Source organism: Saccopteryx leptura, chromosome X (assembly GCF_036850995.1).
Source record: "Saccopteryx leptura isolate mSacLep1 chromosome X, mSacLep1_pri_phased_curated, whole genome shotgun sequence".
NCBI classification, from domain to species: domain Eukaryota; kingdom Metazoa; phylum Chordata; class Mammalia; order Chiroptera; family Emballonuridae; genus Saccopteryx; species Saccopteryx leptura.
In genome coordinates, this window is record NC_089516.1 from 99,691,348 (window position 1) to 99,715,670 (window position 24,323).

At 38.4% G+C, this 24,323-nt stretch overlaps 1 protein-coding gene across 4 annotated transcripts in view; it reads right to left on the reverse strand.

Annotated features, from left to right (window-relative positions):
- Window positions 1-711: 711 nt before the first annotated feature.
- GUCY2F (guanylate cyclase 2F, retinal) overlaps window positions 712-24,323 on the reverse strand; it is a 120,193-nt gene continuing 96,581 nt past the window's right edge. For 2 of the 4 annotated variants that reach the window (XM_066357156.1, XM_066357153.1), the window contains 4 exons: window positions 10,285-10,373; window positions 10,109-10,197; window positions 7,299-7,331; window positions 712-3,044 (listed from right to left, as the gene is read on the reverse strand). In XM_066357156.1, the coding sequence (XP_066213253.1) occupies window positions 10,110-10,197; window positions 10,285-10,373 (177 nt within the window). In that variant the 3' untranslated portion in view covers window positions 712-3,044; window positions 7,299-7,331; window position 10,109. Of the gene's footprint in view, window positions 3,045-6,435; window positions 7,332-10,108; window positions 10,198-10,284; window positions 10,374-24,323 lie in introns of those variants that run through there. The other 2 variants (XM_066357155.1, XM_066357154.1) reach the window with 2 other exon arrangements.

The following is a 24,323-nucleotide window of genomic DNA, read 5'->3' on the forward strand; positions in this document are numbered from 1 at the left end:
TGTATATGTGCCACATCTTCTTTATCCAGTCATCTATTACTGGGCTTTTTGGTTGTTTCCATGACCTGGCCACTGTGAACAATGCTGCAATAAACATGGGGCTGCATGTGTCTTTACATATCAATGTTTCTGAGTTTTTGGGGTATATATCCAGTAGAGGGATTGCTGGGTCATAAGGTAGTTCTATTTTCAGTTTTTTGAGGAATCACCATACTTTCTTCCATAATGGTTGTACTACTTTACATTCCCACCAACAGTGTATGAGGGTTCCTTTTCTCCACAGCCTCTCCAACATTTGCTATTACTTGTCTTGTTAATAACAGCTAATCTAACAGGTGTGAGGTGGTATCTCATTGCAGTCTTGATTTGCATTTCTCTAATAACTAAAGAAGATGAGCATCTTTTCATATATCTGTTGGCCATTTGTATTTCTTCCTGGGAGAAGTATCTGTTCATGTCCTCTTCCCATTTTTTTATTGGATTGTTTGCTTGTTTGTTGTTGAGTTTTATGAGTTCTTTGTATATTTTGGATATTAGGCCCTTATCTGAGCTGTTGTTTGAAAATATCATTTCTGATTTAGTTGGCTGTCTGTTTATTTTGTTATCAGTTTCTCTTGCTGAGCAAAAACTTCTTAGTCTGATGTAGTCCCATTCACTGATTTTTGCCTTCACTTCTCTTGCCTTTGGAGTCAAATTCATAAAATGCTTTTTAAAACCCAGGTCCATGAGTTGAGTACCTATGTCTTCTTATATGTACTTTATTGTTTCAAGTCTTATGTTTAAATCTTTGATCCATTTTGAGTTAATTTTAGTACAGGGAGATAAACTGTAGTCCAGTTTCACTCTTTTGCATGTGGCTTTCCAGTTTTCTCATCAACATTTATTGAAGAGGCTTTCTTTTCTCCATTGTGTGTTGTTGGCCCCTTTATCAAAAATTATTTCACTATATATATGTGGTTTTATTTCTGGACTTTCTGTTCTGTTCCATTGGTCTGAGTGTCTATTTTTCTGCCAACACCATGCTGTTTTGATTGTTGTATGTGCCACATCTTCTTTATCCAGTCTTCTATTGAAGAGCTTTTTGGTTATTTAAGGCCAATATTTCTTCATTGATTTTCTATTTGGATGATCTATCTAAAGTTGTCAATAGTATGTTAAGATCCCCATGCATGACTGTGTTTTTAGATCACTTGGTAGATGTCATATATTTTGGAGTCCCCTGCTTCAGTGCATATATATTAAAAAATGTCATGTCTTTTTAATACAATGTCGCCTTTATCATAATGAAATGTCCATTTTGTCTCTGCTTACCTTTGTTGTCTTGATATCAGCATTGTCAAATATGAGTATGGCTACATATGCTTTTCTTTGGATAGTATTTGCTTGGAGAATCATTTGCCAACCTTTAACTTTGAGTCTACTTTTGTCCTTGCAACTAAGAAGTGTCTCTTGAAGTCAGCATATGATTGGGTACTGCTTTTTGATCCAGTCTCTTACTCTGTGCCTCTTGGTGAGTTCAGTCCATTTACATTTAGGGTAATTATTGACATTTTAGGATTTCCTATAGATTGCCATTTTATGTGTTGTTTTCTGGTAGCTCTGTGTCTTGTTTGGTTCTTCTCTTTTGTGTTTCTGTCAGTTGTTTTTATTTGGTGGTATTCCATAATTCCTTCCTCAGTTTCTTCTTTTTGTTAGGCTGTGTATTTCAGTAGTGGTTTTGTTTGTTTTTTTGTGGTTGGTTACCATTAAGTTATTAAGAGAAAAATGTTCATATGTAAAAGAGTCCTTTGTCTTATGAATGCTTTTGCAGTCTATCCTCCTGTATTACTTCAGATCATTATCCTTTCCCTTTTTATGTTATTGTTGTCACAGATTATCTATGTTTTAATGTGACCTTATTGGAGTTTTTATTTGTAGTTTTGATTTTTTTGTTCTTTGTGTCTGGTCTTATAACCCTCTTGACTATCTCCTGCCATGGGAGTTTTCTGGTGATAAATTCCCTCAGCTTCTTTGTGCCTGCAAAAGTTTTTATTTCCCCTTCATATTTCAAGGATAACTTTAATGGCTATACTATTCTTGGCTGGTAGTTCTTTCATTATTTTGAATGTTTGGGTACACTCTCTTCTGGCTTGTAGAGTTTCTGCTGAGAAGTCTGATGATAACCTAATGGGCTTTCCTTTATAGATTATGTTTTTCTTTTCCCGCGCTGCCTTGAGGATTCTTCCTTTGTCATTGATTTTTGACAATTTTATTATGATGTGCCTTGGAGTGGGTCTGTTTGAGTTGAGGTAACTTGGCGTTCTGTTTGCTTCTTGGATTCAAGGTTCTCTTTTCATAGGCTTGCGAAATTCTCATCTATTATTTGTTTGAATAGGCTCTCCATACCCTTCCCCCTCTCTTCCTCTGATATACCCATATATTGCTCTTTCTAATGGAGTCAAACAATTCTCATAGAGCTAACTCAGTTTTTTTTTTTAATTTGTGAGTCTCTCTCCTCTTTCCTCTGTAGCATCTTTATTTGCTTGTCTTTGATGTCACTGATTCTTTGCTCAATCTGTCGTGTCCTATTAGCTAAGCTGGCTACCTCAGTCTTCAATTCATGTATTGAGTTTTTATTTCTGTTTTTAAAGTTTCAGTCTCCTTGATGAGTTCATTAAGTTGCTTCTTGGTGCTGTCTTGCATCTTGTTGAGTATTTTCAGAAATTCAATTTTTAATTCTCTGACTTTTAACTCCAAGGTTTCTATGTGATTGAGATATTTTTCTGGAGATTTTTCATTTTCTATCTGAACTACATTTCTATTTTGTGTAGCCATGGTATTCAATTTCCTCTTCCTTGATGGCATTTGAGAGTGGTATTGTTAAGATTTCTCATTTTAAGAAGACATTCTCATAAGAAGTTCAGCTGGGCTACTGCCCATGATGAGCTCAATTACCTCTGAAGCTGCTAGAGTCTGTTAGTGCAGAGGCAAAGACCTTCTTTAGCCAGCCTCTATCTCCTGGGTGCCCTACTTTATCCACAATTCAGATTGCAGATTCCATGGCTCTGGAGGAGAAAGATAATGTCAACAATAATAATCAAAATTAATTCTTATCTTGATTTGAAGTTTCAAGGCCTAGTTCTGTTCTGACTTCCCTCACTATTTACTGGAGCTCTTATTTGGATGACCTTCAAAGTGAAAATATATCTAAGATATTTTCTGAAGTCAAACCTCTTCTCAAATATATCTGAGACTTTAATTATATAAATACAAATAAGGTCTTGTGCTATAAACTACAAATGAATCCCTTGGGGTGGGAAGAATTAGAGGCTTGTTTTCCACTGGGACCAGATCAACTGAGAAATATGTATGGCTCTGGATGTGATCTTGTGTGCATGATAAAAGTGATTTAGTGACCAAGGAATCTGAAATCTTTTCTCTCTAACTCTGTATAAACTGTGATGTTAGAATAGTCACCTAGATCAAAACACCTCAAACCAAATTATTCCTACCAAGCTTGTGCCCAAACATGAAGTTAGGGGTCTTACTGTAGGATATCTAAGAAGTATTCCTAAGGGTCAGGGGTTGTCCTTGATAACTCAGATCTCTTTCTGACCTTGGTAAGAGCAGTTTCACTTTTACTAACTAGATGGTAACTTTAGGAAAATGGTTTCTCCTGTCTGGATACTAATATCCTTTTCCACATTTTGGTAAGATTGATGGTCTTGGAAGGCCCTGCTAACTCTATGATCACTATGTGAATATTCATTTGCTTGCAATTAGGTCATCTTTAAAAATATTTAGTGGCATCTGGAACCACTCTAATTTGCAGTGAGCCAAAGTGAGAATATAGAGTAATAGTCAGCACTACTCTCAGTGCCTCTTTGAAAGAGATCCACGATTGCTTGGCCTGCAGAAAAACCAAACTGAAAAAGAGATAAAATAGCAACATTTTTACAAACTACTCCAGAGAAACCCAAACAACATACAAATAACAAACATTCTGTGTTGTTGTTGTTTTTTTACAGGATGACTATGTCTATGTCTGTGGTCTATTTATCAATCAGGTTGGCCCAAGAAGATAGCATGGATCAGAGAAGGGGTGAGAGAGAATTCTATTGCACAGATTCTATTATTTTAATGAACTAGAAACAACCAGCCAGCTGGGAAAAGTGCTTGATTAGGTCAACCAGTTTTGACTAAAAAAGAGGTTAAAATAAAATGACCAATCTATTGTGGCCTTTTGTCTAATTAATGCTTACTTGATTCAACTAAGTCCTTAAGTTACAACTAATTGTTTGATGTTGCATAGATGTGACCACCCACTGCATGAAGTATTTGGCTGCTTGCCACCCCCCACTCCTTGCAAGTTAATTACTCTTGGATTAAGGACAAGAATGTGATGAGATGAGTAGCTTGGTAATAAAGTTGTTCATACTAAATCTAAGACAAGTTAGACAGAATGGGAGTTCCTTGGAACAACACTTTCTGGTGGAGTAGCTATTTGTAGTAAACCAAGTTTTAGCCCTCTGATGAGGTAGATAGCCATCTGCTATCTTTTCTTGCCTAGCGACACAAAGCAAAATAAGGAACAAGTAGATCACTGAAAGTTGCCTGCAATCTAAACAGATTCATCTTCTACCATGAAAAATATCAGTAAAACTGCCAGCAATAAAATAAAAGATGAAAGTACTAATTTGTGAATCAGTTGACCTAAGATACTCTTTGTCTTGGTGTATGTTATAATAACATGCATTAATCTATGAAATGAGCCCAAACAGGAAGGATAAAATAGAATAAAGGATCTAAGGGGATTTTGAGTAATTTTAATTCCCTATGTTCTTTCTGTGTTTTTTTAAATTTCTGTAATGAACATATATTGCTGTTTAGACTGATCAGAAAAATAATCTAAAATGACTTAAACAATCCCTCATGGGATGACAATTCTGTTAATTTATATTTGTAAAGTACTGCAAAACTTCAGTAAGCAGAACCCAACTTGCAGTTCATTAATATTGGCTTTCTTTTTCCAATAATCTATTTTAGGAGACAAATCACAAGAAAACAAGGAATGTGATGAAACTATTTTAAATATGTTTGAAAACCTTTAGTTGTTTTCCAAGTATTTTGTTTGGACAAAGAACATAAGCTACTTAGGAAAAGTGTTGTGAATAAAATCACTTTTGTTCCTCTTAACCACCAACTCAAGCTGCTGTGATAATAGCAACAAGTGAATAGAGAAAAAATATTTGCTTGTAGGTAAGAAGCAGGCTACATGCCACTAGGTAAGTGAAACAGTACATGGGAGTAGAGAATGTCTTGCTTCTCCATAAATAAGTAAAACATTAAGGCAAATTGAAGAAAGCTTAGTTTTGGTCAATGCAGAAGACCTTAATGAAAAATAATCCAAGAAAGGATGGAGTAATTTTAGATAGGGGTTCATGAACGAATCAAGCAAAGATATGATAGTGAATAAGACCAACAGGCTAGACAAGGTGAGTTTGGTTGATATACTGGACTAGAGAAATACCAATGAGGGAAATAGGAGATAGGATCAGACACAGCACTATTATCACCTTCAATGGGTCTTGTTGCTCAATTAAAGATGGCTGCCAGTCCTTATTCTGCAGGCTTAGCCTTGGGGCTATAGTTCCTGGGAATAAAAAACTAGATAGAATATGCTTGGGAAAATCCTGATCCATGAGTCTATAGTTGTAGCCCCCTTCCCTTGCCTCCAAAAATCCTTTCCTATTCATACCTGAGTGCAATGCCACTTTCTCTAAGAAATGTGAAGTCCTATTTTGCAGTTTCCTGGAAACTTCCCTTAGGCCTTGCTTCTATCTAGAATTCTTTAAACCTTAGCTCTTGACTGATATCTTGCTGTAAACAGAGATAATTTTCAATCTCCTCTGCCATGTCTAGAAAAGGGAATTAGAAACTCAGATCAAGGAGGTTGAAAGGCAACTTTAGCCTTTACTGCACCCTCTTGAATAGCTTTAGCATAGTAAATAGACTACCTGAGGCTAACAGAAGTTAGCTTCTGTAGTGTCTGAGAGTGCTTTGACTGAAGGTGTAGAGAAAACTGCTGTGAAGTGCTTTTGACTTGAAGTTCAGGTTCAGGGTGAGTTGATAATGAAAAAATTAAATATTAGTGAGAAAGCTATCAAATTATACCTTAGGTATTTGTTTCTTTAAAAAAGTTTGTTCTAAAGGAACCGTTTTATTGGCTGATATGTTTGTACTCAGTTGTTTTAATAAAGATATTATATTTTATAATAAAGGGAAGGAAAGCTTGCTTAAGTATTTTAAACACACCAGTAACTTAAGCCTCATTGCTTTGTGGCAAGTTATGCCAATAACCTCTTAAAAGTAGAATCTGGACAACTAAAAGCATAAAGTAAAAAATAATGTTCAAAAGGATTTATATTAGGGGCAGAGGTGGGGTCTGAAAGGCCAGTGGGCAGGGAAGGGAAGGAAAGTAAAAAGCTTTAAGGGAATTGCTCATTTCAGTATGCTACTTTGATATACTTTACCTTGACAACATCTTTTATATCTCTTTCATCATGTTCAGAATATGACTCTGAGGTCCACTGAGTTGTTCACCTACCTAGCAAGGACAACTCAATCATGTTGCCTAGATTGTCCTTACTTAGACAGGAAAAGAGGCCATCAGACTTTTGGAAATATTTTGAATAATAAGCAATAAGAAAACAAACTTCTTATCTCTCAGTTATCTAAACAACACATTTCACCAGACCCTTCTTACCCTACTCCCTATTCATTCCATCCAACTGAGGTCACAGTGGACTGAAATTCAGATGTATGTTTGCTAGATTTTTTTTCCTGGTACTAATCTCATAGTATCTGAGTTATAAATTATGCTCCTTAAATACCTTCTAGAAATTCAAACAAAATGAGGAAGAGAACAAAGTACCTCTTACTTTTTTATGTGAAAATAGATGCCTTCTTATCTTAGTCCAAGTTGTACTTGCTATTTTGAAATAACCTAGCTTGGAGGTAGTTCTTTCCCCTTTCTTAATGTTCACAGTCATCATACTTTACATTCAAACAGTCTTTTGGGTGATGGCTGTGTAATGAACAAAGCTCATTAATGTTACTTCCCAGATTAACCAATGTCATCCCAATAAATTTAATAAAAATTAAAATAATAATAAAGTTACTTCCCAGAGGCCTTTACACTAAAATTAGGCTTGAATATCTCTAGAGATTGGTCATCCTCAGAGGTATAGTCATTCACTAAATATCTTGCCCAGGCGGAACAATTTGTTGAACAAGATTGAAATTTTCTATTGCCTCACCAAAGGAAGTTTCCAATCTTGAGGTCCCTGATCCTGGATGGGAGAGAGAAAAAACAGTAAGTGCACCTTCTTCAGGATTTTAATATGAATAATTTCAGGCCCTGCGACAACATTCTATTCCACAAACAGCTTGCAGATTGCTAACATTTCATGGATTGTTAAATAAATATTTGTCATGCTTACATAATTAGATGTTGCTATTTACAAAAGTTTTTACAAATTTCACAAAAGAGGGACATGTTAATATATAGGTAGTCCTCTTCTTACTAATGAGGTGTGTCCAAAATATTTATAAGTTAATGATTTGGAAATCAGAATGTATTGCTCCATATACACAGTTTTATATATGTGGTGGTCAGGTTTCTACACCAGTCCGTAAAGTTTGATTTATCCCACATGGAGCAGAGTTATATTAGGCAGGGGTCCTGGGTCCTGAGAGCAGAAAAAAGGGAATGTTTTCTTCCTGTTTTTGAACTCAAAGAAACACCCGAAAGAAATGTTTTAAAGTGATAGAATTTAACCACTATGACCCTCCATTCCTAAAAACGGCCAACTTCTTCATTTCTCCTTGTCCCAATCAAAATGAAACTTCCTTGTCCTCTTGAATATCTAGCTCAGTTTACCTTCCTCATAAGAAGAGTGATTAATTGCCCTTTACCCTCCAAAAGGTACATCTATGATTGAAAGAGGAGGCTTGTCAACCCCAAATGAACCCCAGTGGATGAAATTTCAGGGAAAGTAACCAGATGAAGTGATAACTTTTGGAAAGGTTTGGTAAGTGGTGGTTATTTGAGGACTTGACAAAGGAGCTACTAGGTAGACAACGGGGCCCTGCCTGAGAGGCGCCACCTATACTCAGTTCACCAGAGCTGTTCCCCCTTTCACAACATCTTTTCTTCCCTCCTGACTGCACAGGGCTATTTAAAGGTCTCAAGTTTTTCCCTAACAACTCCCATGATAGTGGCAGTGGATGAGAGGCATTCATAGGTGTTGTGGGTCTTTTGTAAATTAGATATATCTCACTAAAGTCAGGCTGAAACATTCTGGAATGGGCAGTATTACGGGGTTATATCAACATAGGACATTGAGTGAGATAAACAAAATGTCTGGTGAGCTCTTGAATTTAGGGCAAGCCTTAATATTTGTCAAAAGTGCTCTTCTTGAGAACTTTTGTGATTTGCACAGTACCAGGGCCAGTGTTGTTAATTAACATGCTGATTAAAGCACAAGTGTTAATGATGCCAGGATTAGAAGTCAAATCTACTTTTGGCCCACTTGGCTTCAATCTGTTCCATATACCCACAGCCTACAGAAGCCTGCTTTCTGTCAAGGAAGGGGTCCAGATGAGGGAGTGGAAATGGCCTAAGCTACATCCATCTGTAATGCTGAGAGAGCACTACCAAACACAGCCAATGAATGTGAGTTCGTTTCAGTGTCTTTTGCTACAAACTTCAACACATAATTAGGAATGGATAGGTTTATTCTACCATGCCTCCAATGCCTACACCACCCTGCCAAAAGTAAAACCCTTAAAGAGCTTCAAAACCCTTTCCTACTATGTGAGGGGGAGAGATAAATAGAAAGAAACAAAAACAAAGAGTGAGAGTCTGAGACTGAGACTGACTGCATTTGTGTGTCTGTGTGTTTCCTTCCTCACAAGAAAGAATGTTCCTGCATATAGGAAGAATGAGTGTCACAGCTGCCTATCTGCTTATCTTAGCCAATAGGGAAGAATAGAGCCAGGCCCCAGATGGCAGGGTGGCAGGGGTGCGACATGCTCAGTACAGAAGCTTTTCTGTAGCATAAATGCTATGACAGGTTATAAATGCTATGACCTGTGATAGACACAGAAAGAAAGATGCACTGGGTTTCCTTAAGAGAAAAAGAGTCATAGAGAGCAGCTAAAGTCAACTGAAGTTAGTGGAAAAATAGAAAGCATGTGGCTACCCTTGGTAGTTATTGTTAGAATTGTGATTATTTTTGGAACATGATTAAAAAACAAGTGAACAGGATTTTGTGGAGATGCCCTAGTGTTTATTTTAGAATCTTGTGATTTCTAAGGATATGTGGAGGGAGCAATGTGTCTTCGTGTCAGAGTGCCCAAGAAAGATAGAGTAAAATACCAAGATAAAGAAAAGATACTAATAGGAGCCCAAGAGAGAAATGGATTTCTTAGAGATAAATACATGGGAAGAATTCTTGATAATTAGGCTGTTGTTTGGTGCTTCAGAATATACAGAATTATATCTAGTGAGGGGGAGGGATAGGGGAATTGTCTTGAATTCAAGCCAAGCAGTCTAGGAGTAGCCAGTATTAAGTTGGTTGGCAATGCCAATCTTGAAAGGAATTGAGTAATGCCTCTATAAAAAAATGACATAAGCATCCCTTCAAAGACAGTTTTATCAATAGACCCTAGGAAAAGAAGAGTCATTGCAATATTGCTGTATTTCTCAGATTTGAGTCTCTCAAGACTTGGCTCACCATGTGGCCCAGGTGCTCGACAATAAAAGAGACAGAGGTACATGCCAGATAACTAGATATCAAAGCCAGTCTTGTTAACATTCAAATGTTATCAGTGCAAGAAGCAAGAGTCTCTCTCAGGCTAGAGCAGCTGACCTCCCTCAGATACAGCTCAGTCTGCAACAGGCCTCTCCACAAGGTTTTGCATAACTCAGCAGAGCTTGGAAATTCACCAACTCCATCACACTGTGCCAGCAGAGTGTATGCTGAGAATGGCACTTGTGCGAAAGGGAGCCCCAGCTTTGAAAATTTGGCAAGCTCTTGCACTCTGTTTTCTTGTTGGTCATTACCTTATGGCTTGTTTCTCACCAGCTGCCTTTCTGCTTTTCTTCTTTGGAAGGCTGCAATCTCCACTGGTTGCAGACCATGGCCCACTTGTCTACAGGGTAAGAGAGGCACAAAATTAGTGAAGAGAGTGGCACAGAAAGACAGAAGAAGACTCTAATGAAGTGTGAACTCCACTTACCCATCTTTACCCACTGGTGGGGGAACAGGAAGGGGCTTTGTGAAGCTTTTTTTCCCAACCAGCCAGAAGGTCTCTTCTGTGCCTTTGCCCTTATTATAGAAAACATGAAAAAAACTTAAACATGCTATAAACCTAATGAAGCACTCCTGATCGATAGGGTTCAGGTATTCAGTTTGGCTCAGAAATTGCCTCTGCTTTCCTATTGTCATCATTCCCTGGAATCTTTCTTCCTACACAGATTGCTTGCTATATATACCTAAGGTTCAGGCAAGCTCTATAAGCTGCCACAGCAACTAAATGAAAAGTAGACACCATTTCAAGTTGTCATCCAGATGTTTTGGCTGCCCATTGCCATGAAACTTCATCTTTGGGAATGTATAGATGTTTAGCTTCATAGCAAGTAGACATCTGGATGCTCAATTGAACATTTTATTCGTCATATTTACTCTGATCTTTTAGCAGCAGGCAACAACACACTGTCCATTGTGTCTAGAGTACATACATTCAGAGTCTACCTCCCCCCAACATCTTCCCATCCAACTCTCAAAAAGCCCAAGAATGGAATAGAAATGGAAAGCAGACTGTGCAACTTTGTTTTTAAACCCAGGCAGGGCATCTTGGTTGCTTTGAGAAGTCTATCTTTCTGCAGTGTTCTTTTCATCCTGCCAGGGGGTTCTTATCTGTAGAGAGAGACCCCAGGGAAGGCTCCATCTATAGCCCTGGTGGTTAGCTGTTGAGAACCATAAATCTAAAAAGATGGAAGGAAGTGTAAACTCGAGCTGGTCATCTAGATCCTGAATGATAACCTCAGAGAAGCCAAATTTTAAGTTTCTGCTCTGTTTTCCCTTTTTACTATAACATCTCCTCTCCATGAGATTCTCTTTCTTTTTTTCAAAACTCTTTTGTCTGTTCTTTCATTTCTTCTAATCTATAAGAAAAAAAATGTATTTACTAAGACTAAAAAAAAAGTAATGTAATGTATTTCCAACTCATTAATCTAATATACAATGTTACTTTCAGCAGATCTCATTTGGAACATTTCTAAATTCTTTAACTTAGAAATTCATATCAGGTTTGCCCCCTTTAAATGTCAAATACATTCCTCTTTATTTTGTATCATATATATTTATCCCTTAAAAATAATAACAACGGCCCTGGCCGGCTGGCTCAGTGGTAGAGCATCGGCCTGGCGTGCAGAAGTCCCGGGTTCGATTCCTGGCCAGGGCACACAGGAGAAGCGCCCATCTGCTTCTCCACCCTTCCCCCTCTCCTTCCTCTCTGTCTCTCTCTTTCCTTCCCGCAGCCGAGGCTCCATTGGAGCAAAGATGGCTCGGGCGCTGGGGATGGCTCCTTGGCCTCTGCCCCAGGCGCTAAAGTGGCCTGGTCGAGGCAGAGCGACGCCCTGGAGGGGCAGAGCATCGCCCCCTGGTGGGCGTGCCAGGTGGATCCCGGTCGGGCGCATGCGGGAGTCTGTCTGACTGTCTCTCTCCGTTTCTAGCTTCAGAAAAATACAAAAAAATAAAAAAATAAAAAATAAATAAAAATAAAATAATAACAACTATAATAATAATTAGTACATATAATTGGAGAATCTCAAATATTTTGCAAATATTTGGTTCAAGTCTCTGAATAAACCTTCCATAAAGCAAATAGGAAGAGCATACCACAACAGCCCAACCATCATTAACTGACAACTAACTCACCTAAAACTCAAATAATTGGACAGTTTGGGGCAACTCTTAAAAATATTCTCACATCACTCATTTTTACATTGATTCCACCTTCCCTGTATTAGGTCTAAGAATACAGAGATGGCTCTGTCCTTAAAGAGCTCAGTGTAGTTAGATAAAAACAACTATTAGGCCATGTCTTAGGCTCTAACCCCAAACCTAACTATTTGCCTCCTAATCTCTTTCTTTCTCTTGCAGTATCTAGTATAGTGATTTGCACAAAAGTTTCTCAATAAGTAATCAGATTGTTCCATTAACTGACACTTTCAATCTTTGAGAACTTGGAATACTCAAGGTACCTTTAGACCTTATTTTGGTAAAACATACTCTTAAAGCTCAAATTTTAAGACCTCAACTCCTAGCCAAGTTTGACTGTATTAATATCTAGAGGATATCAGAACAGTATGCTAATCCCCAAGGGAGCTTCCAGAATTATTCAGATATTTGGATGAGTTCTTGGACACACTGGAATATCAAAACTACTGGTTGCTAAATAAGATAAGAGTGTTAAAGGCTCAAGCAAACTTCTAAATCAAAGAGTATGCAGGGAAGAGTGGAAAAATTCAAGATGGTGGCAGAGTAGGTGGAACCTACACTTACCTTCTCCCATGACCAAACTGGAATTACATCTAAAATATAAAGCAATCAGCCTGAATAACCAACTGAACAGTAGCTGAAGAGAAGTCTTCTAACTGAAGATTTATACAAGAAGCCACATTGAGACTAGAAGGAAGGGTGGGGATGCAAAGAGGACTGGCCCTGCTCCCACAGGTGGCAGCTGATATTCCAGAGGGATATCTCAGCAGTGGGGGTTCCCAGTAAGAGGCAGGGATTTCAAATCCAAGCTGGGCTCCCCAGTACAGAGTATTAGAGCCAAAAAGAGGTGCATACATAACATCTGGCTATGAAAATCAATGGAGATTCTGTCCACCAGGGAGAGAGAGAAGTCTGCTAAGCACCCTATTAAGGACCAATGCACAAAATCTCATTCACAGCAACTCAGTATAGGCTCCAGTATGGAGAGGGCAGAGCAGACTAGAATTGTCTGAGAAGAGACTGAAGTTTGCATCTGTGGGGAGAGAGTCAAAGAGACAGCCCTCATGATCACTGTGTTGAGTCACTCTCCCAAACCACAGACATTCACTCTGGAATGGAGCACTCTCATTTCTATGGCATCAGACTGGGGGAATGCTATAGCCCCAACCTCTGGCTTCCCTGTGGCTCTCTCCTTTGTGGTTTGCAACCTGCTGACAAGTCAGCTGCCTGGGTTGAAATGTAGAGGTCTGGGCAGACTTAGGGAGTGGCAATGAATGAGTTGTATGCTTTTGGGATGGAAACCATTTCTTCTACTTTCCTGTGAACCTGATTGGCACCTCCTTCTCATGGGAGATCCACTAGCCCTACTCTCCAGACTCTTGGTGGTCCCAACCTCCCAAGGACTGGTGGCTCTTCCCTGCCAAGGTCAACACAGAATCTGGGACAGACTAAGTTGTCTGGCTCTGGAGCAGGGTCAAACCCTCCACCTTCTCCAAACCTGAATTATTTCTCCCCATTCCAGGGAGATCCACTAGACCAACACTCCCAAATACTTGTCCCCTGCCACCACCATGATGAGATCTGGCTCCTGGCAGAATATTGGACAGACTGAGTTATGTGGCTTTAGACTGGGGGTCAGTTATCTCTTGCATGCCTGACTTGTGTAGAGAAATCCCTTTACATAACCAAATTTTGGTCTATTTTGGCCTGATAAACTCTGCTGGCTTCATTTGACAACTCCTTGAGACCCTGCTCAACCACAAGAGTGTGCAAGCAACTTTTGCTTATTTACTTATTTAGCTCAATATAATGTTCTCAAGGTCTGTCCATGTTGTTGTAAATGTCACAATGTCATAATTTCTTAATGGTGTAACCATTTTTTTAAAACTCTATATCTGGTAAATTGCTTGCCTAAATTTTATTTAGCTCTTTTTCTCGAGAGAGATTTCTCTTTTTATCAAGTGTAGTTGATGGCTACACTTGAAATATCCAGAGAGTTTTGCTGAGTGGCCTCAGATCCAGCACTGGTACCAAGATTGAAATTGTATCAATCTGGTCAACACCATTCACCCCTACCTGGTGATTCACTGAGAACCTACCTCATACAACTCAAGATTCACTGAGAACCTAGCTCATACAACACCACAGGCTCTTTTAGTGACTGAGCTTAACAGGCAGTCAGCAAGCAGAGGCAGGCAAATGTGAATCTTGTGGTGTCTTGCTACTTTTGCTGACTTCCTCTGGGATTGGTGCTGGTGGAAGCTGGCTTTGGTGTACAGCTTGGTCTTTCCCACACACACATAGGCCGAGCAGAGGTGGCCACAAATTATGGATCATTTTGTAGCTTCAAACAGTATACCTATGACCAGTCACAAAAGTCATCTAAATTGGCTTGACCAGAGTCTCTCCCAGGAGGTCCCAGGAACAACAAATCCATTATCCAGCTTCAGACAGCATTGGAGCAGGATCCAATTAGTTTCACAAGTGTCATATTCAAATAAAGATCCTGACAGGCACTGGAACATACTGAGATAACTTCCACTTTGTGTGGTCAGCACCTGCACAGCAGATCATATAGTATGGTTGAGGATCATCCTCACAGACAGCTAGCCTTAGGGTCGACTCCATTTATAAATCAGCCAGTAGCAATCAAGACCCAATTACAACAGGAGAACTCATATAACGTACACAAGGGACATTCCCAGAGCACCCGTCTCAGAGGATCAAAGAGAAGATCACCAGGTGCCACAGGACACCTATTACATTAGGCCAATGTAAAAAGACAGAGTCACAGCAGATCTACTTAATACATAAAAAAGAGGCAGCCCAAATGAGAAGACAACAAAACATTCCCCAAATAAAAAGAGAAATCTCTCTCGAGAAAAAGAGCTAAATAAAATTTAGGCAAGCAATTTACCAGATATAGAGTTTTAAAAAAATGGTTACACCATTAAGAAATTATGACATAGTGACATTTACAACAACATGGACAGACCTTGAGAACATTATATTGAGTTAAATAAGTAAATAAGCAAAGCTAAGAACTGTATGATTTAACACATAGGTGGGATATAAAACTGAGATTCATGGACATAGATAAAAGTGAAGTGGCTACCAGGGGGAAGGGAATGTGTGGGGGTGAACCATGCAAAAAGGGACAAATATAAGGTGATGGAAAATGATTTGAATTTGGGTGATGGGTATACAACATAATCAACATTAGAAATGTTTATCTGAAACTTATGTACTGTTATTGATCAATGTCACCCTGTTAAAGTTAATTTTCTAAATAAAATTTAAAAATTAAAATAAATGGAGAAGCCGAGATCACGTCAAGGACATAGGTAGTGAGTGCTGAGGTCTGACTACACCCCCCACACATACACTGCTGATTACTCTCCTGAGGCCAGGCAGGCAGGCCAGCAGTGGTGGATGCAGCAGCAAGGGCCAGGCAGCCCGAGGGTGCGCACACAAGCCCACCTATGGTGGCGGAGGCCCCAGGCAGCCACAGCAGCAGGGGCTGGGGCAGTTCAAGCATGTGCACAAACCCAACCAAGGCAGTGGAAGCCCAGGCGTCCATGGCAGCAGAGGCCCTGGTGGCCGCAGTAGCAGGGGCATGGACAGTACAAGTGCACACGCAAGCCAACCTGCAGTGTCGGAGGCTGGGTCGGCCATGGTAGCAGCTCGAGTGCATGCCCACAAGCCCACCCATGGTGGTGGAAACCACGGCAGCTGCCATGGCAGGCCAGTGCCAGCAGCGCCAGAGCCCGAATGCCCGAAGAGGCGGTAGTGGTGGTGGAAGGCCAGCGAATAGACCACATATCAAGAACATAGAGACCACACCCACTGGACTCCTGTGGCCACATCCTTCTAAGGGCTGAAAAGAGGAAAATAAATTAATTAAATTTTAAAAAATGTCTGGATAGAATGACGCCTGAGGTTAAGTAGCAAGCCACATCCGATACCATACCTAATCTGTGAATTACAGTACTGAGCCCAACAAGTAGCCAGCAATAAGAGGTGGCAGAAAGTGGATCTCTGGGGAACTTGAACTTCTAAATGAACTTCCCCCAGACCAAGAACAGATATACCTATCCTAGGTATGCAGCTGATATTTACAACAGCACCTAGGCCCAGCAAGGCAGCCACAAGATCTGGATCACATGTGGCTCCAAAAAGGTTGATAAGAGCCAGTCATAGGCCCTGGCCGGTTGGCTCAGCGGTAGAGTGTCAGCCTGGCGTGCGGGGGACCCAGGTTCAATTCCCGGCCAGGGCACATAGGAGAAGTGCTCATTTGCTTCTCCACACCCCCCCCCCTCCTTCCTCTTTGTCTCTCTCTTCCCCTCCCACAGCCAAGGCTCCATTGGAACAAAGATGGCCCGGGCACTGGGGAGGCTCCTTGGCCTCTGCCCCAGGCACTAGAGTGGCTCTGGTTGCAGCAGAGTGATGCCCCAGAGGGGCAGAGCATTGCCCCCTGGTGGGCAGAGCGTCACCCCTGGTGGGCGTGCCAAGTGGATCCCGGTCGGGCGCATGCGGGAGTCTGTCTGACTGTCTCTCCCCATTTCCAGCTTCAGAAAAATACAAAAAAAAAAAAAAAAGAGCCAGTCATAGGAAGTGACCCCCACTGATCTTTGCCAGGTTCCAGACAGGGCGGTCCAGGGTGGGCACATCCAGCAGCCATATATGGAGAGCATCAGCTCAGGAACTAACAACACCTGTTAGAGTGGTATCTTAAAGAAGGTCTCCTCACACCTGACCGAGCTAAGACATAGAAAACACTGACACAAATATCAAAAAGAGCAGTACATGATTCTATATGTAGGTGGGACATAAAAACGAGACTAAGAGACATTGACAAGAGTGTGGTGGTTATGGGGGGTGGGAGGGAGAGGGAAAGGGGAGGGGGAGAGGCACAAAGAAAACTAGATAGAAGGTGACGGAGGACAATCTGACTTTGGGTGATGGATATGCAACATAATTGATTGACTAGATAACCTGGACATGTTTTCTTTGAACATATGTACCCTGATTTATTGATGTCACTCTAGTAAAATTAATTTAAAAAAAGAGCAGTAGCAGCAAACAAGTAGCCCACAGCAGATTACAAACAACAGCTGATGCCAACTGAAGAAAATCTAGAAACAACACAACTGGAAATTGGAGACAGACAATACCAACCTTGGACTCATCTAGCTACACAAACAACACACCCAAAGGAGGAGTATTTACACAGACAAAATGGGAAGACAGAGAAATGCAATCCAAATCAATCAACAAGAGAAATCCCCAGAAAAAGAACAGAATGAAATGGAAATAACCAAATTATCAAATGCAGAATTTGAAATAATGTTAGGATGTTCAAATAATGTTGCTCTATTGTTAGAGCAACAATAGATGGACATAATGAGAATCTAAATAAAAAGATAGCAAAAATCAAAAAGAACATTAAAATCATAAAAAGTAACTACTTAGAAATGACAAATACAAAATATCAGCAATGGAGATTACCCTAGAAGGAATTAAAAGTAGGTTGAATGAAGCAGAGGATCGAATCAGTGATTTAGAGGATAAGATAAATGAAAGCACAGAAGAGGAGCAGCAAAAAGAAAAGAGGCTCAAAAAGTGTGTGGGAACTCTAAGAGAGCTCTGTGACAACATGAAGAGAAACAACATCTGCATCATAGGGGTTCCTGAAGAAGAGAGAGAACAAGGGTTAAAGAAACTGATTTAAGAAATCACAGCTGAAAACTTCCTTAAATTGATGAAGGAAAGTCGCACAAGTTCAAGAAGCACAAAGAGTACCATTAAAGAGGAACTCAAAGAGGCCTACACCAAGACACATCATAATTAAAATGCCAAAATTAAGGGATAAAGAAAGAATACTAAAAGCTGCAAGAGCAAAGCAGTCAATTACCTAAAAGGAGCCCCCAAAAGGATGACATCAACTTCTCAACATAAACACTAGATGGCAGAAGAGAATGGCAAAAAATCTTCAAAATAATGTAAAACAAGAGCCTACAGCCTGACCTGTGGTGGCGCAGTGGATAAAGCGCTGACCTGGAAATGCTGAGGTCGCCGGTTCGAAACCCTGGGCTTGCCTGGTCAAGGCACATATGGGAGTTGATGCTTCCTGCTCCTCCCCCCTTCTCTCTCTCTGTCCCTCTCTCCTCTCCCTCTCTCTCTCCTTTCTAAAATGAATAAATTAAAATAATAATAATAATAAAATAAAAACAAATAAACATTCTTCCCAATGCCTCCCCCCCAAAAAAAAAGAGCCTACAACCAAGACTTCATTATCCAGCAAGGCTATCATTTAAAATTGAAGGAGAAATAAAAAGCTTCCTAGACAAAAGAAACAAACAAACAAACAAAAAAAAAAAGCAAGAAATTCATTACAACTAAACCAATGCTACAAAAAATGTTAAGGGGCCTGTTTTAAACAGGACAAAGAGAAAAAAAATCTAGAAAAAGAAAAATGCAGATTTAAAGAATAAAATAGCAATAAACAACTACATAACAATAACCTTAAATGTAAATGGATTAAATATTCCAATCAAAAGCCATTGGGTAGCTGCATGGATAAGAAAACAGGACATATGCAGTCTACAAGAGACCCACCTCGAAACAATAGAGACACACAGACTTAAAGTGAAAGAATGGAAAAAAATATTTCATGGAAATGAAAAAAAAAGTTGGGGTAGCAAAACTTATATCTGACAAAATGGACATTAAAATAAAGGATATTGTAAGGGATAAAAAAGGTCACTACATAATGATAAAGGGAGTAATCCAAAAGGAAGATATAACCATTATAAATATCTATGCACCTAATATAGGAACACCTAAATATATAAAAAAGATTTTGATGGACATAAAGGGCGAGATCAACAGCAATATTATAATAGTAGGGAATTTTAATACCCCACTAACATCACTGGATAGATCCTCAAGAAAGAAAATTAACAAAGAAACATGAGTCTTAAAGGACACACTAGATCAAATGGACTAAATAAATATCTTCAGAACCTTTCACCCTAAAGCAGCTGAATATACATTCTTTTCAAGTGCTCATGGTACATTCTCTAGGATAGACCACATGCTAGGACATAATAGGAGTCTCAATAAATTTAAGAAGATTGAAATCACATCAAGCATCTTCTCTGATCACAGTGGCATGAAACTAGAAATCAACTACAACAGAAAAACTAAAAAACATTCAAATACTTGGAGACTGAACAGCATGTTATTAAATAACAAATGAGTTAACAATGAGATCAAAGAAGAAGTAAAAAATACCTTGAAACACAGAAAAAAATTACCTTGAAACAAATGAAAATAAACATACAATAACTTGAAATTTATGGGACACAGCAAAAGCAGTCCAGATAGGAAAGTTCATAGCATTACAGGCAAACTTAAGAAGCAAGAAAAAGCCCAAATAAACAACCAACCCTGCATCCAAATGAACTAGAAAAAGAAAAAAAACCAACAACAACAAACAAAGCCCAGAGAAAGTACAAGGAAGGAAATAATAATGATCAGAGAGGAAATAAATGACATAGAGGCTAAAAAAACAATACAGAAGACCAATGAAACCAAGAGCTGGTTCTTTGAAAAGGTAAACAAGATTGAAGAACCTTTAACCAGACTCATCAAGAAAAAAAGAGAGAAGACTCAAATAAATAAAATTAGAAATGAGAGTGGAGAAATAACAACTGACACAATGGAAATACAAAATATTTTAAGAAAATACTATGAAGAACTGTATGCCAAAAAACTAGACAACCTAGATGAAATGGAAAAATTCCTTGAAACATACAATCTTCCAAAAATCAATCTGGAAGAATCAGAAAACCTAAATAAACTGATTATATCAAATGACGTTGAAACAGTTATCAAAAAACTCCCAACAAACAGAAGTCCTGGACAAGATGGCTTCACAGGCAAATTTTACCAAATATTCAAAGAACTAACTCTTATCGTTCTCAAACTATTTCAAAAACTTCAAGACAAGGGAAGACTTCCAAGCTCCTTTTATGAGGCGAGCATAATCCTCATTCCAAAACCAGGCAGAGATACTACAAAGAAATAAAACTATAGGCCAATAACCCTGATGAACTTAGATGCTAAAATTCTCAACAAAATATTAGCAAACCAGATCCAGCAATACATTAAAAAAATCATACATCATGATCAAGTGGGATTTACTCTGGGGAGGCCAGGCTGGTACAATATTCAAAAAACAGTCAATGTGATTCATCACATAAACAAAAGGAAAGAGAAAAATCACATGATAAGATTAATAGCGCAGAAAAAGCATTTGATAAAATCCAGCACCCATTCATGATCAAAACTCTCAGCAATGTGGGAATACAAGGAACATACCTCAACATAGTAAAGGCCATCTATGACAAACCCACTGCCAACATCATACTCAATGGGCAAAAATTAAAAGCAATCCCCTTCAGATCAGGAACAAGGCAGGGGTGCCCCCTTTCATCACTCTTATTCAACATAGTTCTGGAAGTCCTAGCCACAGCAATCAGACAAGAAGAAGACATAAAAGGTATCCATATTGGCAAAGAAGAAGTAAAATTATCATGATTTGCTGATAACATAATACTGTACATAGAAAGCCCTAAAGTCTCAGTCAAAAAACTACTGGACCTAATAAATGAATTCAGCAAGGTGGCAGAATATAAAATTAATATTCAGAAATCAGTCGCATTTTTATACACCAACAATGAACTGTCGGAAAGAGAAATAAGGAAACAATCTCTTTCACTATTGCAACAACAACAAAAAATAAAGTACCTAGGAGTAAAATCTAACCAAGGAGGTTAAAGACTTGTACCCGGAGAATTATAAAACATTGATAAAAGAAATCAAGGAATAGATATACAAACAAGTGGAAGCATATACCGTGTTCAGGGATAGGAAAAATAAACATCATTAAAATGTCTATATCACCCAAAGCAATTTATAAATTCAATGCAATTCTTATTGAAATACCAAGGACATACTTCAAAGATAGAAAACAAATATTTCAAAAATGTATATGGAACCAAAAACGAACACAAATAGCCTCAGCAATCTTGAAAAAGAAAAATAAAGTGGGTAGTATCACACTTCCTGATATCAAGTTATAATACAAGGCCACTGTATTCAGAACAGCTTGGTACTGGCATAAGAACAGGCATAGGGATCAATGGAACAGAACAGAGAACCCAGAAATAAACCCACACCTATATGGACAACTAATATTTGACAAAGGACGTAAAAGCATACAATGGAGTAAAGACTGTCTCTTTAACAAATGGTGTTGGGAAAATTGGACAGGTACTTGCAAGAAAATGAAACTAGACTACCAACTTACACAATACACAAAAATAAACTCAAAATGGATAAAAGATTTAAATGTAAGCTGTGAAACCATAATCATCTGGGAAGAAAACTGGCAGTAAGCTCTCTGACATTTCTCACAGCAATATATTTGCTGATTTATTTAAGGGCAAGTGAAATAAAGAACAGGATGAACAAATGAGACTATATCAAGCTAAAAAGCTTTTGTACAGCTAAAAACAATATGAACAAAATAAAAAGAGAAACCATACAATGGGAGAACATATTCAACAATAAGTCTGATAAGGGGTTAATAACCAACATTTGTAAAGAACTTCAAAAATTCAACATCAGGAAAGTAAACTGCGCAATCAAAAAATGGGCAGAAAAACTGAATAGACACTTCTCCAAAGAGGACATACAGATGGCCAATAAGCATATGAAAAAATGTTTAACATCACTAATCATTAGAGAAATGCAAATTAAAACCACAATGAGATATCACTTCACACCAGTCAGAGTGGAGCTCATCAACAAAACAACACAGAATAAGTGCTGGCAAGTGTGTGGAGAAAAGGGAACATTTCTGCACTGCTGATGGGAATGCAGACCGGTGTAGCCACTGTGGAAAATTATGGAGATTCCTCAAATAATTAAAAATGGAAAAGCCTTTTGACTCAGCTATTCCACTTTTAGGAATATGTCCTAAGAATATCAAATTACTGACCCAAAAGAAGAAATGCACCCCCATGTTTATGGCAGCATTGTTTATAATAGCCAAGATCTGGAAACAGCCCAAGTGTCTGTCAGTGTATGAGTGGATTAAAAAGCAGTGGTACATATACACAATGGAATACCACGTGGCCATGAAAAAGAAGAAAATCTTACCTTTTGCAACAACATGGATGGAACTGGAGACTATTATGCTAAGTGAAATAAGCCAGGTAGAGAAAGAAAAATATCATACAACCTCACTCATATGAGGAATTTAATGAACAATGTGAACTGAGGAATGAAATAGAGGTAGAGGAGGGATCAAAGGGACCAGAGGGAAAATGGTCAGAAGGAAAGGGGAGGAGAGGGTGGGATCAGAGAAGGGAAAGAGGTCAGTGAAATTATATATACATAACACAGCATTATAGAGAGCAGGACAGCAAATCCTGAAGGGAAGGGGGGAAGGCATTGGAGGAGGGGTAAAAGGGTGTGTCAAGGGGAACACGGGGGTGGGGAGAGGGAGGTATATTTGGTGGGAGACTTGAATCTATGTAAGCACAATAAGTTAAAATTAATATAAAAATTCTTAATTTAAAAAAATGGTTACAAATATGTTTAAAGAATTCAGTGAACTCTTCAATAGCATTCAAAAACACAAAAAAGGTATAAAAAAGAAATAGTCAGAAATGAAGAATTCAATATGTGACATGAAAAATACAGTAGAACAGGGGTTGGGAACCTATAGCTCGCGAGCCAGATGTGGCTCTTTTGATGGCTGCATCTGGCTCACAGGCAAATCTTTAATAAAAAATTAATAATGTTAAAAATATAAAACATTCTCATGTATTACAATCCATTCATTTCCTACCACTCATGTTCATGGTTGCGGGTGGCTGGAGCCAATCACAGCTGTCCTCCGGGACAACACCAAATTTTTATTGGATAATGCGTAACATACATGGGTCTCACAAAATTACATTTTAAAATATGTGGTGTTCATGGCTCTCTCAGCCAAAAAGATTCCTGACTCCTGCACTAGAAGGAATAAACAGTATGTTGCATGAAGCAGATAATCCAATCAGAGATTTGGAAGGAAAGTTTACACAAAACATCCAATCAGAACAGAGGAAAAAATAATTTTAAAAATTAGGATAGTTTAAGGGACCTTTAGGATAGCATGAAGTCTAACCATATCCTCATTATAGGTGTACCAAATGGAGAAGAGAGATAGAGCAAAGAATCATGAATTTATTTGAAAAAAATTAATGACCAAAAATTTCCCTAAATTGGTGAAGGAAAAAAAACACATAAGCTCAGGAAGCACAGAGTGTCAAACAACATGGACCCAAAGAGGCCCACTCCAAGACACATCATGATCAAAATAGCAAAACTTAAAGACAAAGAGACAATATTAAAAGCATCAAGAGAAAGACAGTTCGATGCCAACAAGGTAGCTGCCATGAGAATGTTAGCTGGTTTCTCAACAGAAATATTTCAAACCAGAAGCGATTAACATGAAATTCTCAAACTGATTAAAAGTAAGAATTTTAAATGAAGAGTACTTTACACAACAAAGCTTTCATTAAAAATTGAAGAAGAAAGATAGAGCTTCCGAGACAAGCAAAAGCTAAAGAAGTTCATTACCACCAAACCAGTATCACAAGAAATGTTAATTAAAGGGTCTTCTTTAAGAAGAAGAATAAAGAAGAGGAAGAAGGATGAGGAAGAGAAGAAAGAGTAGGAGGAAAAATAACAGAGGAACATAATTAAAAGTACAAAATGGCAATAAACATATACCTATCAATAATGACTTTAAAAGTAAATGGCTTAAGTGTTCCAATAAATACAGGGTTGCTAAATAAATAAGAAAACAAGATCCATATATATGTCAAACCATGACATACCCCCGAACCCATCTTGTATGTATATATCTTTAAGTCTCTGTCTATCTTTAATTCAATTTCGTACCTCAGAATGAAAGATATATTAGACTAAAAGTAAAGGGATGGAAAAACATATTTCATTCAAATTGAAATGGAAAAGATGGAGTAGCAATACTTATATCAGATAAAATAGACTATAAAACAAAGGTTACAATAAAACAAAAAAAGACAATGATAAAGCGATCAGTTCAACAAGAGGATAGAGAAATCCCTGGATTATGAATGAGATTATAATAAAACAAAAAAAAGACAAGACATAATGATAAAGGGATCA